The sequence below is a fragment of the Eumetopias jubatus genome, unplaced genomic scaffold (assembly GCF_037043125.1).
Source record: "Eumetopias jubatus isolate StellerSeaLion01/CBP00866 unplaced genomic scaffold, mEumJub1_p1.0 scaffold_7, whole genome shotgun sequence".
Classification (NCBI taxonomy): Eukaryota; Metazoa; Chordata; class Mammalia; order Carnivora; family Otariidae; genus Eumetopias; species Eumetopias jubatus.
The window spans coordinates 82051933-82068641 of record NW_028274813.1 but is presented as its reverse complement, the minus strand read 5'-3'; the positions used below and the strand labels follow the sequence as shown (position 1 = coordinate 82068641).

At 39.0% G+C, this 16709-nt stretch overlaps 1 protein-coding gene across 2 annotated transcripts in view; it reads left to right on the top strand.

Moving 5' to 3' along the window:
* FSIP1 (fibrous sheath interacting protein 1) overlaps nucleotides 1-16709 on the top strand; it is a 186395-nt gene that overhangs the window by 12338 nt on the left and 157348 nt on the right. For both annotated transcript variants that reach the window (XM_028119580.1, XM_088025100.1), the window contains exons 3-4: nucleotides 1523-1677; nucleotides 3219-3312. In XM_028119580.1, the coding sequence (XP_027975381.1) occupies nucleotides 1523-1677; nucleotides 3219-3312 (249 nt within the window). The remainder of the gene's footprint in view (nucleotides 1-1522; nucleotides 1678-3218; nucleotides 3313-16709) is intronic.

Below are 16709 nucleotides of genomic sequence, written 5' to 3'. Positions count from 1 at the left end.
ATTAGCTGTTGGCCCAGTTTAAAGATTTCATTGATTTTATTTATTTGAGAGAGAGAGTGAGAGAGCATGTGTGGGAGCAAGTGGGGGAGCAGCAGAGGGAGAGGGACAAGCAGACTCCATGCTGAGTGTGGAGCCCAGCTCCCAGATTCGATCTCATGATCCTGAGATCATGACCCCTAGTCAAAATCAAGTCTCAGACGTCCAACCCACTGAACCACCCCAGGCACCCTGCTGTTGGCCCAGTTTATGCTGTACTTGTTTATACTGTTTCAGAACTGCCTGAGTTCCTTCATGCATGAGTTCCTGCCATATAGACCACCTATGTATATGGAGGCTGAGAGTGCTAGGATTGGCAGTGAGGAACTAGAACTAAAGGCTGTTGCATTTGAAATAAATAAGCAATAAGGTTTGCAGAGCCTCCTTATTAATAAGATCAGTATTCTTTTTGGATAAGCTAATTCCCTTCTGGAAGTATCTCCTTTTTCTTAAAGAGAAAGTGATATACATTATAGAGAAACACACTGCACTCTCTGGATTTTAAAAAGTTGCAAAATTTGGTCTTTCTTAGCAGAATATGCCATTTCTAATGATCTAACCTGAAGTGGCTGAGACTTTAGTATATGAGCATTTATGTTCATTGACAGATTATCATCTTTTGTAGCCGAGATATGGAAGCAACTCAAGTGTCCATTAATAGATAAATGGTTAAAGAAAATGTGTATATATTCACACACACACACACACACACACACACACACAATGGAATATTAGGCAGCCATAATAAGATGAAATTTTGTCATTTGTGACAATATGGATGGACCTAAAAGGTATTATGCTAATTGAAATAAGTCAGGCTGAGAAAGACAAATACCATATGATTTTACTTATATGTGGAATCTAAAAAACAAAAATGAATAAACAAAAAAGCAGAATCAGACCTATAAATAAAGAGAAAAAAGTGATAGTTGTCAGAAAGAAAAGGGTATGGGGGATGGGCAAAATGGGTGAAGGGGAGTGGGAAATATAGGCTTCCAGTTATGGGATTAATAAGTCATGGGAATAAAGGGCACAGCTTTGGGATTACAGTCAATGGTATTGTTTTATTTTTTTTTCAGTCAGTGGTATTATAATAGCATTACATGGTGACAGATGGCAGCTATACTTTTGGTGAACATATAGCATGTTATAGAGTTTTAAATTACTATGTTGTACACCTGAAACTAATGTAACATTGTGTGTCAATTGTGCTTAAATTAAAAAATTTTTAAAAAGGGAAAAAAAGAAAAGACCCAGTTATTTCAACTGTGAAACAGAGATAAATGTCTATTTCACAGGGTTGTTAGATAATTATATGAAAAAATACATGTGGGAGCACTTTGTAAATCAAGATACATGACACCAATGCTAGTTATTCTCGTGAGCCATAAACATTTGTTGAATGAAAGAACAAATAGTAAACACAAAACAAAACTTTATGGTTGTACTAAACTTCAAGCTCATTCCTACTTTCAACACAATATAGATGAACTCGAATTAAAAGAATTAGATTCTCAACTTCAAGATGCCATTCAGAAGATGAAGAGGCTTGATAAGATATTGGTGAAGAGACAATATAGAGAAAAAGAAATTAAGAAGCAAGGTCTAGACATGAGAATAAAGCTGTGGGAAGAACTTAAGGTAAGAACTGTTTAACCATATGCTAACATGGAAGAAACAGTTTCCTTTAAGATAAGTAAGAAAAGCATGGTCATATCAGTGTGGTCTGCCTTTATTGATTTATTTTGTGGAAGTAGGACAGTGGCGTGTATATGTCCGTATTGAGGGGGTGGGTGGGGGAGATAGTTTTCGGGAACCAGACAAGGTAACTTAGCAGCATTCCAGATTTCAGGCACTGCATTGGCATGTTTGTTTTCCACGACAGCGCAGTAGACCTCTCTTCCCAGTGTCAGGCTGGGGTTCCTCCATCTCTGGAATAGAAAGTGATGTGGCACCTATGTTTGAGTACGTGTGTCGGCTTTTTCTTCAGCAAGCTTATAGTTTGGAGATAAATACATAAATATACCAAATATTTAACCCTCTGATGACCATTATTATTTGAGTAAACTTTTGTGACCAGGGAGTGGAAAGTTCAGTGTTTCATATGCCGGTCATACGCTGATCTCTGAGAAGCCATAAAGTGCTTGTGGTCTGTGACCAGACTCTATTTGCTTCTGTCTCAGTACATTTCTAGTGCTCTGTTAACATTGGTTGGCCTTCTTGGACCTTTTATTCTCTGTAGTATTGAGGGGTGGAAGTTGACCAGATGTTTGCACTGACTCATATTTGAACTTTGCCTCTTAAAGGAAAGCACTTGTAAAGTAAGGAGTATTTAAAAACAGATTGGTTGTTTTTGATAAATTCCTCCTTGATCAGTTGACTGACTTCAAGGAAATTTCCTAGACGATAATATGAATTAATAATGAAGTAATTAAGAATACATTTTTACAAGATTCCCAGGCAGACCACGGGCTAGAAAGAAAGCACCATACAAAACGCAGTGCTTTAAACTAGAGAAATGATTTGTGTATATTTTAGCAGAAAAAATTAGTCTATCATTTACTCTTATTGAGTCTCAAAGCAAATTTTTACTTGTTTGGAAACAAGAATGATAACTGGAGGGGCACCTGGGTGGCTCAGTCGTTAGGCATCTGCCTTTGGCTCAGGTCATGGTCCCAGGGTCCTGGGATCCAGCCCCACATCGGGCTCCCTGCTCAGCGGGAAGCCTGCTTCTCCCTCTCCCACTCCCCCTGCTTGTGTTCCTTCTCTCGCTTTGTCTCTCTCTGTCAAGTAGATAGATAAAATCTTAAAAAAAAAAAAAAAAGAATGGTAACTGGACCCATAATAAAATACAGCATCAATCTTGAAATGTCTGAAACTGTAATTTGATGATGTACCTTTAGGTTACTCATTAGTTATAGAAATATTAAACAGAAGCTACAGAAGATTTAAGCAAGATAATTATTATGTAATGATAGACATATATTCCAACTCTATTTGGGAATATTATTAGCTAGAATTTTGTGGGAACAAGAACACTAATAGATTTCCCAATTAAAGAAGTACAAATGACCTGAACCTTCTTGTTTGTATGTACACAGTTTGGAATCCATGGAATTTTAAAAAATACTGAGTTTAGTTGCCTTCTTTTTCCATGTTTAAACTTGTTTCTCTTTTATTAGTCTGCAAAAACCAGTGAAACTTTGCAAAGTAATGAGGAGATGGAAAATACAAAAAAGTTCCTAGCTTTGACTGCTGCATCAGAAGAAACTGTCGGTGAGTAAAATTTGTCTTTGTTTTTATCTCAGAGTCATAGATTATTTGGATTAAAATAAGATTCCCAGTTCAGCTATTTTTTCTTTTTCTTTGAGCCTAACTGTTCTTTAGGGGAAATGATTACATTAGGTAGGATTATATGGAACTCTCCTGAGTGTAGATAAGTTTCAGAGGTTTCTAGGGTTTGTGTCTGCTCAAGGGTGTGGGGGCAGGGCAGTGAAAAATTGGCAAAGAGAAAGTGTCTTTGCCTTTACTTCTTGTCCTCTTAGATACCTCTAGACACCCAGTTGATGCAGACAGTCTCCTAACTGCCTAGAATGCTTCCATGGAGGGGCCCACTCAGGCTTCTGCACTCCCTTTCATAAAAATCTGATTTGTCTTATTTCCTGTTCTCTTCTAGTCTTGCTTTTGAGACCAGCCAATTAATTGTGCATGTTTTTACATTCTCACCTTGTGTTTATGTGTATCTCTGATCCTTCTTTTCATCCTTCTCCTCCTTTATCTTCTCTTCCTCCTTCTTCATCTACAGAGGTATTATGGAGTCATGTAATCTTGAGCTTACTTATACAGTGGTGAAAATTTTAGGGATTGGGAAGCAGTTGATAAGCAGTTGATTTGGCAGGACCCTTTGGAAATCCTTTAACCTATGCCACGTAAGTGGTTCTCCAGTACTGCTCGGGGTGAAGACTGACTCTGAGCAAGGGCCTCTGATTTCTCTGAGAATCCTCGCATCCATCTGTCTTTTGCAAAGTGAATGTCCAACATTGTAGAAGCCCGAGAACCTGACTCAGACTTCTGCAGCTGTTTAGCATGAGCTTTGATATGAATGAAATTCCTTCAAGTTTGTTTCTTTCTGGACCCAGCATTGAGAGCCCAGAAGCTGTTCAGGCCTGAGGGATTTGGGGTTGGAATACACCAAATGTTTCTCTCCAAGAAGGTGGGTGCCTATCTGGGTTGCCCTTTCTATGACTAAGGATTTTCTTTTTTTTTTTTTTTAAAGGAGTCTTTCTGAGTTTCTCCTTGATAGATCTGTATTTAGATTGGCCTTGTTGAAATTTACCATTTGTATATCCTAATTAAAACACCAAAAGCTATTTGCCTGTTAAAATCATAGACCATTTTCTTTCTACTTCTATTTTGTTATAGAAGTAACACATATGTAATCATTATTAGAAAATATTGGTAAACAGGAAGAAAAAATAATCATCTAAATTCTTAACTTGCAGAGATAATCATTATTAATATTTTTGCTTACCCTTTATCTTTTGAGACATTTTTAGTGCAAATAACCACGTATATTTTAAAAATAAAAATGAGATCAAATTATATATATGGTGTTTTGTAATTGGTTTTCTAATTTGCATCTCATGAGCACCTTTAGCTGTCAGTAAGAATAGAGCTGTGCGGTAGTTAGCTTCCAAGATGTTTGCCATCAGTTCCTTCCCTCTGTGTATGCTCATCCCAGTCCTCATAGAGGGATGGAGTCTATGTCTTCCTGTATTTTCAGGCGGGGCTGGGCTGGGCCTACTTTGACCGATAGATTACAGCAGAAGTAATCCTACACCAGTTCCAGCCCTAGCCACTAAGAGGACTGGCAGTTTCTGTTTCTCTTCTTAGAAGGCTCTCTCAGGGGAGAGCCAGCAATCCTGTAAAGGGTCAGACTGCGCTGAAGCTGCCATGCTATGGGAAGGGCCACACAAGCCACATGGAGAGGCTCCGCAGAGGGAGTGATGCTCACCTATAGTGAGTTCAGTAGTGTCCCACCAGAATTCATGTCTACCTGGAGCCTCAGAATGTGGCCTTATTCAGAAACATAAGGCTGCAATAACATCCTTGGGTAATTATTCTGTTATGACCTTCTGTGGTAATTGAAAAATTAGGTTGGAAACTAGGTTGAAAAAATGGCCCCCCAAGAGATATCCACATCAAATCCCTGGAAGCTGTCAATGTTACCTTATTTGGAAAAAGGGTCTTTGCAGTTGTGAGTAATAATTGTGGAATATGGAGGAGGGCTCTATGCCATCATGAGTATCCTCATAGGAGAGAGGCAGAGGGAGAAGAAGCACACAGAAGAGAAGGCCATGTGAAGGAGGAGGCAGAGGTTGGAGTGACGTGGCCTCAGGCCAAGGAATGCTGGCGGCCACCAGAAACTGGAAGAGGCAAGGAATGAACTCTCTGAGAGCCCCCGGAGGGAGTGTGGCCCTACAGAAACCTTGATTTTGGACTAAGGGCCTCGAGAACTGAGAGAATACATTTTTATTTTAAGTGACCAAGTTTGTGTGAATTTGTGACAGTAGATACTTCGAAGGGAAATCACTTAGTCAAAGGGCTTGGACATTTTAAAGATTTTTATCCATATTGACATAGTAAAAGGTTACACCAATTTAGACTCCCCCTCAAGTATTGTATTTGAGAATTGTTTTCCTATACCCACAATAACAATGGATTTATTATTATTATCATTATTATTTTAAAGATTTTATTGAGAGGGAGTGAGCAAGAGAGAGCATGAACAGGGGGAGGGGCAGAGGGAGAGGGAGAAGCAGACTCCCCACTGAGCAGGGAGCCTAACGTGGGGCTCAGTCATGGGATCAAGGATCATGACCTGAGCTGAAGGCAGATGCTTAACCGACTGAGCCACCCAGGCACCCCAACAGTGGATTTAATAGTTGTTTTAAAGCTTTACTTATTTAAAATGAAATCACAATTTGTATCTCTGTGGTAATTGGGGAGGTTGAATATGTAGTCTTTTAGCCATTTTGGGAATTACTTGTTCTTTTATAAAATGAGGTGCTCCTTTTTACTGATTTGAAGGACTACTTTGCATATTAAGGATACTAATTCTTTGACTATTATAAATACCAAAAATATTTTTTTCTAACTTATTATTTTTAGTTTTATGATATTTCTTGCTCTCCCAAACTTAATATTTTTTTTAAGATTTTATTTATTTATTTGTCAGAGAGACACACAGAGAGAGAGAGAGAGAGAGAGAGCACGAGCAGGGGGAGTGGCAGGCAGAAGGAGAAGCAACATCCCCCTGAGCAAGGAGCCAGATGTAGGACTCCATCCCAGGACCCTGGGATCGTTACCTGAGCCAAAGGCAGACGCTTAACTGATTGAGCCACCCAGGCATCCCAATATTTTTTTTTTATTTAGCTAAATCAGTCATTTCATTTCTTTTCATTGTTGCTCTGCTTAAAAAAGTCTTTTCCAATATAAGATGACATAAAAATGTACCTGTGTTGGGTGCCTGAGTGGCTCAGTCGGTTAAGCATCTGCCTTCAGCTCAGATCATGATCCTTGATCCCATGATTGAGCCCCATGTTAGGCTCCCTGCTCAGCGGGGAGTCTGCTTCTCCCTCTCCCCCTCCCCTGGCTTGTGTTGTCTTCTCACTCACTCTCTAAAGTAAATAAAATCTTTTTTAAAAAATGTACCTGTGTTTTCCTTTAGTATAGTTATTTTTTATGAAAAAAATTAAAATGTTAATCTGCTTAGAACTCATTTTGTTGTGATATATGAAGTAGGGAGTTGATTTGGTGGTTTTTTTTCCCCCAATTTGTTAGCTAGCATCAAAAGATCATAAATAACAGAAATAAAATCAATGAATCACCAAAGTAGTAATTAGTAAAAGTTTATTGTGCACACATCAAAAAGGCAGCTTGCAAACTGGGAACACTAAAGCCAAAACATGGAATGAGGCTCAGGGGCAATGTTTACTTCATATCAGTTTTCGAAAACACTTGAGGTTTTGCTTATGATTTCCAGAGACATAAGCAAGAGATGACCCAGGTCAAGTTAGCCTTGCCAAAGAAGCTAAATTAGGTTTTGTTTGTATGACTAAACTGGTTTTGTCATTTTGGTTAAATATTTTGGTTAAAAAATAATTTTTAAGGCTTGTCTCCATTTGTTTTTTAAATTAAATTAAATTAAAAATTTTTATTTATTTGACAGTGAAAGAGTACAAGCAGGTGAGAAGCAGAGGGAGAGGGAGAATCAGGCTCCCTGCTGAGCAGGGGGCCCCACTTGGGGCTGGATCCCAGGACCCTGGGATCATGACCTGAGCTGAAGGCAGACGCTTAACCCACTGAGCCACCCAGGCAACCCTTTTTTTTTTTTTAAATTTGAGAGAGAGAAAGAGAGAGAGAGAGAGTGAGCATGAGCAGGGGCAGAGGGAGAGGGAGAGAGAGAATCTCAAGCAGACTCCCCACTGAGGGTGGAGCCTGATGCAGGGCTCTGTCCCAGGACCCTGAGATCATGACCTCAGCCGAAATCAAGAGTTGGCTACTTAACTGACTGAGCCACCAAGGTGCCCCAGTCTCCATTTGTTTTTGATATTAACACTAGTTATCTCAGGACCTTTTAGTGGATAATCCATCATTTCCTCACTTATTTGAAATCTCACTTTATCATGCACTGATTGGGTCTCTTTCCAAATTTTCTATCCTCTTCCCTGAATATTTCTGTCGGCACCGATGTCAGTATTGCACTGTTTTTATTATTGTAGCTTTGTAATACATTTTATTAGGGCAGGTATATTGTTTTTCTCAAAAAGTTTTTTGGAATAACGTGTTTTTCTCAAGGCTGTTTTTCTCTTTGAGAGTTGTTTAGCAGGGAATCCACTATTTAAGAAAAGAGATTGCAAAGTACCTCTAAACTTACAGCTTATAGAATGCTGTTTTACTAACTTAAATGTCTGAAGGCTATTGTATGAAGATAATCTGTCTTGAAAAGTACGATTCTTATATTTTCTTTCATGTCTATCGGTAATTCTGTATCTTCATAGAACTAAGACTGCATTCGTTTTTCCAAATGAACATGTACAGTGTCAGGAATATAATTCTGGATATGACAGTATCTGAGCCTCTGTATTTCAGGAGGCTGGGGCTAAATGTTGATTTCTCTAATGGATGATGCGTTTCTAAGAAGCTGTACCTACCTCCTGTGGTTGACTCTGGAGCAGGGACTGTGAAACAGGAGATCCATGGTGGCTTTTTGACATTAACATTGTCAGGCATAGAGTTCACTACCAAAAGAACTTTTGGCCCTGCAGGGCAAGACTTTTGTTTTCAGTTGTCTTTTCTTCAAAATCAAACCAGAACAATCAAATACACTTCACTTCTATTTTTTTTATTTTATTATTATTTTATTTTATTTTATTTTATTATTTTTTAAGATTTTATTTATTTATTTGAGAGAGAGAGAGAAAGAGAGATAGAGAGCACGAGAGGGGGGAGGGTCAGAGGGAGAAGCAGACTCCCTGCCGAGCAGGGAGCCCAATGCGGGACTTGATCCCGGGACTCCACGATCATGACCTGAGTCGAAGGCAGTTGCCCAACCAACTGAGCCACCCAGGCGCTCTCACTTCTATTTTTTTTAAAGATTTTATTTATTTACTTGACAGAGAGAGAGAACACAAGCAGCGGGAGCTGGAGAGGGAGAAGCAGGCCTCCCGCGAAGCAGGGAGCCCGATGTGGGGCTTGATCCCAGGACCCTGGGATCATGACCTTAGCCAAAGACAGACACTTAACGACTGAACCGCTCAGGCGCCCCTACACTTCCCTTTTAAAGTTCATGCCATGTTTATTCGGCTTAAACCTGTGGAGCTCCCTGTTGTAGCTTTGGAGTCACGTGACTACTATAGGCCCTGTAGACTTTTGCAGTAATGTTAGATTAGTACTAATGTTCTAACGTAGAAATTAGTTGGGCTTCATGAACTGAAAGCTGGAGTTACCAGGGACTCGAAACCTATGTTCAGGGAGAATCACCAGTTTAAACATGATCATGTTAGAGTTTCAATTTTTGGATTTTGAATTCTTAGTCAATTATTATGTATTGGCAGTGTTTATTGTGCTCAGAGCAGATGAGATGCAGAAGTAGGGTCAATGGAAAAGGAATGGGAATAATAGATACTCTTTGGTGCACCAGATGTCTATTGCTTTTCATTTTTGCTGCTGTCTGTAGCTCACGCTGGACCGGTGTGCCCAAGGGAAGAGACGATGTTACTGTGTTCCTGGTTCTGCAGATTTAAGTAAATTCTTTTTGTTTTTTTCGTGACTGGGCTTTTAGAGAAGGCAAATTCCTTAGTCAAATTTCCTGCTGGTTTTTTGTATCACAGGCATATTTTTAACAGTCACCCATATCTGATTTCTAAATATCTTAAAAACCAAAGGAGGTATTTACTTTGGACTACATTATTAGGCTAATTACACATTTTTTTCTTTACATTTTACATAACGTAGTTCTTACTTCATTCCTGAAGGGGAAACTTTTGGAATCTTCAGTCTAAGAAAGGTATTATTAGCAGATGATTTTCACTGTATGTATAAATGAATAGAAATGTAAGAGTCCAATTTGACCACATAGCAGTGATTTTAGTCTCCAATTCCTCCTATTACAACATAGTCGCATATTATAAAATGGTGTGAAACTACTTATGTTTGTTCCATTCTGAGACTAATTTCTTTCCCATGTTATTCACTGAACTTTGGCTACCCTTCTTAATTAAAAATATAAAATCGAAACAATTATTTTGATCAAGCCTATATATAGCTCTAAGTTTTAAAGTAAAATGTTTCTATAAGGCTTATGAAAACAGAAATCTGTTACCCTGTTCCCCTCCATAACTTTTTCTTTGTTACCAGGAAAGCACAAGGCCCTTGTAAATTATCCAGTAGGTGGCAGCATCTAGTTAAAATACACACTTTAAGAAGTGTCTCTGGAAGAATTTAGAGCCAGACTTAGACTTGAACTTTATTTTTTTGAATTTTAAAAAAATTTTTAGACTTGAACTTTAAACACATATCTATAAACATACCCAAATCTCCCTTCTGCCTCTTTTCCCTTTTAAAAAAAAGGAGAAATTCTTAGGATGAATATTCTTCCTTATCTCCCCCAGTCACTTGCTTAACTTTTTATTTAAGAGTAATTTGAGGGACTTTGGGCTGGTGGCACAATGGCAATTTCCAGCCAGCTCCTCAGACCCAAAATACATGCTAGCCCTTTCTAAAATCACAAAGAACCAACAGCAAAACAAAAGATACTGGTTTTTGAGTTATATATTTAGTTTTATTGATAGGTATAAACACAAGTGGGGCCTTGACAACAAGAGAAAGGTAAAAACCACATTAAATTGATTTTTTAAAACCATATTTTGAGTTGATAATGCAGAGTTAATAACCTCAAGTTTAACTATTGAGATGCTGAGGTAGACAAGATTGCACTTGCTAGAGATACTTTAAAAGTCTTTCCACCCCATTTTGAGGGGCCACTTTTAAGTTTTTATAGAGAAATTTGGTGAAAATCAAAACTCCTTACCATACCAGGAGTTTTCCCTTAGTTTTTAAGCATTTCTCTGACGAATGGAGACAGAATGCTGTACTCTCTGAGGCAAACACATCTAATGATAGAATTGTTCATCATCAGTGTTTTTGATGGAAGTTATTCCTTTTTCCTTTGTCACGTTGGCCTCTGTGTTTCCAGCTCTAAATTTATAAGTGTATGTAGGCACAACACAGCAGAATCTTAATCAAGCAGGCTTCTAATAATCTGAAAATACCTCTTTGAAAGTGCTTTCCTGTGAAATTCAGGTATATGCCACTTCTGCTCGTGGATGATAAGATTGAATAGTCTAAGAAAATATGGTGGTTTCTTTCAGCTCTGATTTGCAGAGGATTGAGGGAGAAAATCAATTGTGGTAACTAGGAGGTTAAGGATTTTTGGCTTTTAACCTCTGTTACAGTCTTAATATTGCCTAGCAATCTCTTTTGCATTCTCCAAAGTGGCTATTCCAAATGCTTGCTGTGTGTTTAACCTCTTGTCTTCTGCAAGTCCTTCACTTCCACCTGCTTGCTGTCCAGAGAAAGCAACCACCTGGGTGGGAATCCCTTCCACATTCTCTCCTTATGTCTCTAAACTGCACTCTGTTCTCCTCCATCCCCCATCTTTCTTACCTTAGATTGAGGGAAGGTGCTGTTCTCCAAGGCCAAGGTCAGCGACATCCCGTCCCCTTCACTCCGCCCCTGGCTCCCGACCCATCCATCATTCTGTGTCTCACCTAGAGCTTCTATCTGTCCTCTGTCTCCTTTCCTTCAGCTTACTATGTTTGAATCTTCTGGTCCTAAAACAGAAAGAGCCATCAAACCAGCCAAACATACAAATAAAACCTCCCCCCTCAGTTCTTCACCCTACTCCCAAACAGGTCCCATTTCCTTTCCCTCTTCTTAAAAGTCAGACTTCTTGAAAGGACAGTCCACACCTACTGGGGCTACCTGGTCAACTTCCGTTTACTTCTCAACTCTTTAGTGGTCTGTGTTTTTTCCTTTCACACTACAGAGACTGCTTCCTCAGGAGTCCTCTTAAATTCTAACCCTCAGTTTTTATCCTGCTTGACCTCTAGCATCTGGCACAGTTGACCAGTCACAGACTAGTAGCATTTTTACTGGGGTCACTATTCCCTGCCAGCTCTCTTCTTTTTCTTCTCTCTTCCCCCTTACTTCTCATTGTTGAAATCTGTTTCTCCCTCTGTGTGTTTTCCTCTCTCTGGGTTAATGGTTTCATCATCCATCCAGACTTTGTGATGGTTAATTTTATGTGTCACCTTGACTGGATCGTGGGATGCCTAGATGTCTGGGTAAGCATTATTTCTGGGTGTGTCTTTGAGGGTGTTTCCAGAAAAGACAGCATTTGAATTGGTGGGCTGAGTGGCATGCATTACCCTCCCCGGTGTGGGTGGGCACCATCCGATCTGTTGAAGATCTGACTAGAACTAAAGGGTGAAATAAGGGAGGATTTGCCCTCTCTGCTTGACCGCTTGAGTTGGAACATTGATCTCTTCTGGGCCTCAGCTATAATTAAATTATCTTATTAATTCTAATTATCTTTAGTTGCTTTCTTTGAGTCTTGTTAGTTTATGATCACCTGGAAATAATGTTAATTTTTGTGTCCTTTTGGATAATTATTTCTATTCTGAGAATTTTATAAAGACTTAGTGTTGAAATTTATGAATGCATTTCATTATCTATTTAAGCTATCAAGTTTTTCTAGACAAACTTATTTAATGTTTTAAAATAAATATATATTTATTTATTTTAAGAGATTTTATTTATTTACCTGAGAGAGAGCGAGCGAGAGAGAGAGAGCGCGCACATGCGCGCACATTAGTGGGGGGGGCGGGGCAGCAGAGGGAGAGGGGGAAGCAGGCTCTCTGCTGAGCAGGGAGCCCAATGTGGGGCTCAGATCCCAGGATCCCAGGACCATGACCCGAGCTGAAGGCAGACGCTTAACCAGCTGAGCCACCCAAGTGCCCCTAAAATAAATAATTTAAATACTAAATGAGTTTTATTCTTGGGTCAATATTTCTTGACCCAAGAAATGAAGGATTATTCTTTTAATTTAGTACCAGATTTGAATGGCTGAATTTACTCAGAATTTTTGCATCTATATTTATAAGTGAGATTTGCTGTGTGTGTGTGTGTGCATGCGTGTGTGTGTGTGTGCTTACGTGCATGTACGTTCTGGTGTTGACAGCAGAGGTGGCTTGGGAGGGTGTGTGTGTATGCTTTGTTAGGCGATGTTAACTTCATAAAATGGTTGCGGCTGGCTGTTCATTTATTTCTATGCTTTGAAATAGTTTATATAATGTGGGGATTATCTGTTCCCTAAAAACTTGAAAGATTTCACTGGAAATCTTTTTTGAACCATCTGGTTCAAATAATTTCCTGGAAGCAATTCTCTGACTCTTTTCTCAGCTTCTTTCATATTTACTATTATATTTCAGTTTTCTAGTCTTCTGAGTCAACTCTGGCAATACGTCCATGTCGGTGAGATTTCAAAGCATCCATTTCACCAAGATTGAACATTTTACTAATAAAATTTCATATAGTATGTTAAAAGAAGAATTCTCTTTATTGTTTATTGTACCACATTTCTTATTTCTGATTTCATTCCTGTCTTCCTTCTCTTTTCAATTTAAAAGTTTTTTTTTAAGTTAACTTTTTTTAAGCACAGTTTTAGATTTACAGAGAAATTAGGACAATAGTGTAGTGATTTCCCGTATATCTGCAACCAGTTTCCCCTATTATTAGTATAGTATGATACATTTCTTAAAATTAATGAACTGATATTAATACATTATTATTATTATTTTTAAAGATTTTATTTATCCATTTGACAGAGGGAGACAGAGAGAGAGTAAGCACAAGCAGGGGGAGCGACAGGCAGAGGGAGAGGGAGAAGCCGACTCTCCACTGAGCAGGGAGCCTGATGCAGGACTTGATCCCAGGACTCCGGGATCATGACCTCAGCCGAAGGCAGATGCTTAACCGACTGAGCCACCCAGGCGCCAACTGATACATTAATATTAACTAAAGCCTACACTTTCTTTGGACTTTTAGTTTTTACCCTTTTTTTTTCTGTTCCAGGGTGCCATCCTGGATACCACATTACATTAGTATCTGCCTCCTCATGTCTCCCTAGACCACTCTTGGCTATGCACGTTCTCAGACTTTTGATGACTTTGGCAGTTATGAGGAGTACTCATTAGGTATCTTGCAGAATGTCCAGCAATTGTGATTTATTCATGTTTTTCTTATGATTTGATGAGGGTTGTATGTTCTTGGGAGGAAGACTACCAAGTTAAAGTGCCATTTCCATTCCATCACATCATACTATGTATGCACATAACTTATCAATATGGATGGCAACATCAATCACCTGGCTGAGGAGGTGTTTGTCAGATTTCTCCACTGTCAAGTTCTTCAATTTTTCCCCTTTTTCATCCTGTCTCTAGAAGGAAGTTACTATGTACAGCCCATCCTTGAAAAGTGGGGAGTTAAGGCTTCACCTCCTTGAAGGCGGAGTATTTACATAAATTATTTTGAATTATTCTGCATGGGAGATTTGTCTATTCTTCCCATGTGTATGTATGTATGTATGTATGTATTTATTTATTTATTTAGCAGAGAGAGACACAGCCAGAGAGGGAACACAAGCAGGGGGAGTGAGAGAGGGAGAAGCAGGCTTTCCTCTGAGCAGGCGGCCCGATGTGGGGCTCGATCCCAGGACCCTGGGATCATGACCTGAGCCGAAGGCAGACACTTAACGACTGAGCCACCCAGGTGCCCCTCTTCCCATGTATTTATTCAATCATTTTTTATGTCAATATAGACTTGTGGATATTTATTTTATACATTGGATTATAGTAATCTAATATCCCTTTATTTGGCTGCTCAGATTTTTCCAGTTTTGGTCATTGGGAGCTCTTTCAGTTGGCTCCTGTGTCCCCCTTTTTTTTTTTTTTAAGAAGGGGGCAGAGGTAGAGGGAGCTCGATCTCACAACCCTGATATCATGATCTGAGCTGATTCTGAAATCAAGAGTTGGATGCTCAACTGACTGAGACACCCAGGGTCCCCCGAGCCACCCAGGGTCCCCTACCCCACCCCTGTGTCCCTTTGATGTACCTCCAATGTTGCGAGTTTTGTTTTGTTGTCACTGAGCACTTCCTTACTTTCTGACACTAAAGGATGCACCAGACTCGGCTTGTATATTTCCTTTTTTTTTTCCTCCCCAGCTTGTATATTTCCTACCTGAGCCCTAGAATCAGTTGTCTCTTCGGGGAGCCCTGGTTCCTCTGATTGGAGAATGATATTAGAAACCAAGATCTGGATGCTAAGTGTGCTTGTTGCTACTGGGGAGTCATTGATTCTAGGCCCTTTAAGGAAGGAATTATTTGTGGGTATCCTAACATGTTATATAATTATCTATAAATATTTCTATGTGTAACCATCTGTATCTATATTAAGCTAAACGTGGATTCATACTGATGTCTCCAATTTTATGCTGTTATCACATGAATCATTCTAACCTTTTCCCCTTGCTTATTTGTAACCCACACTCCAACAGTGAGAAACCTGGCGCTCACCATTGGCCTTCTCTTCACTTGTTGCTCAATCCTGCTGTATGTGTAGTGAAACTAAGATTGTTAACCTGTGTTAACTGCTAGAGGAGGCAGCTTCGTCACCTGGAGTTCAGTGCTCAGGCGCAGTCTCTACTGTCTTTAGTCTTGCAGACTCCACTCATTTCCACAGATACTTGAGGTGAACACCTTTTTCCTCTCCCGCCCTCAGTGAGATTGTTTCAGACATTTGTAATATGGTTAGATTATTTGGTAACAGGCTGCATTCCATCTTGGGATTCTCTGACATCCTAAATTATATTTTGAAAACTTTCATGCGTCAAGGTTCACTCTTTGTGTTGTGAAGCTCTAGGTTGTCAGAACGCATGGTGTCATGGGACCAGCAGTAGAGTGTCACACAGACTAGTTTTACCGCTGTGAAAAATGCCGTGTGAATTCCCAGTCAACGCTCCCTCCTCCCGCCACACCTCTAGACGCGTCTGATCTTTTAACTGTCTCTATAGTTTGCCTTTTCCAGAATGTTATATAATTGGGACCATATGCTATGTAGCCTTTTCAGATTGGGTTCTTTCACTTAGCAATATGCCTTTAAGATTCATCAGTATCTTTCTGTGGCTTCATAGCTGCTTTCTTTTTGTCACTGAATGATATTTCATTCTATGGATGTACCACAGTTTGTGTATACCTTCAGCTATTGAAAGGTATCTTGACTGCTTCCCGTTTTTGGTGATTATGAATAAAGCTGCTTTAAACATTTTTTGTAGGTTTTTTTGTGGACATAAATTTTCAGTTTACTTAGATAAATATCTAGGAGCAGGATTGCTAGAACATACGGGAAGACTGTTTAACTTTGTAAGAAACTGCCTGTCTTTCAAGTTGGCTGTACCATTTTGTATTCCCACAAGCAGAGAATGAGAGTTCCTGTTGCTTTGCATTCTTGGCAGCAATTGGTATTGTTTTCTGGATTTTAGCCATTCTAATAGGTATACAGTGGTATATTGTTTTAATTTGCATTTGCAATTCCCTAATGGCAAATCATATTGACTATCTTTTCAGGTTCTCATTTGCTCTCTGTATATTTTCTTTAGTGAGTTGTCTGTTCAGATCTCTTGCCCATTTAAAAAAATTGGATTGTTTTCTTACTGTTAAGTTTTAAGTGCTTTGTATATTTTGGATACAAACCCTCTATCAGATATGTGTTTTGTAAGTATTTTCTTCCATCCTGTCGCTTGTCTTTTTGTTCTCTTTACAGTGTCTTTTGTAGAGCAGAAATTTTTAATTTTAATAAAGTTCAGTATATCAGTTTTGTTCTTTCACGGATCATGCTTTTGGTGTATATGAAAACTCATCACCAAACCCCAGAGCACATGGATTTTTCTCCTATGTTTTCTTTTAGAAATTTTATTTTATTTATTTATTTATTTATTTTTAGATTTTATTTATTTATTTGACAGAGAGAGACATAGCGAGAGCAGGAACAC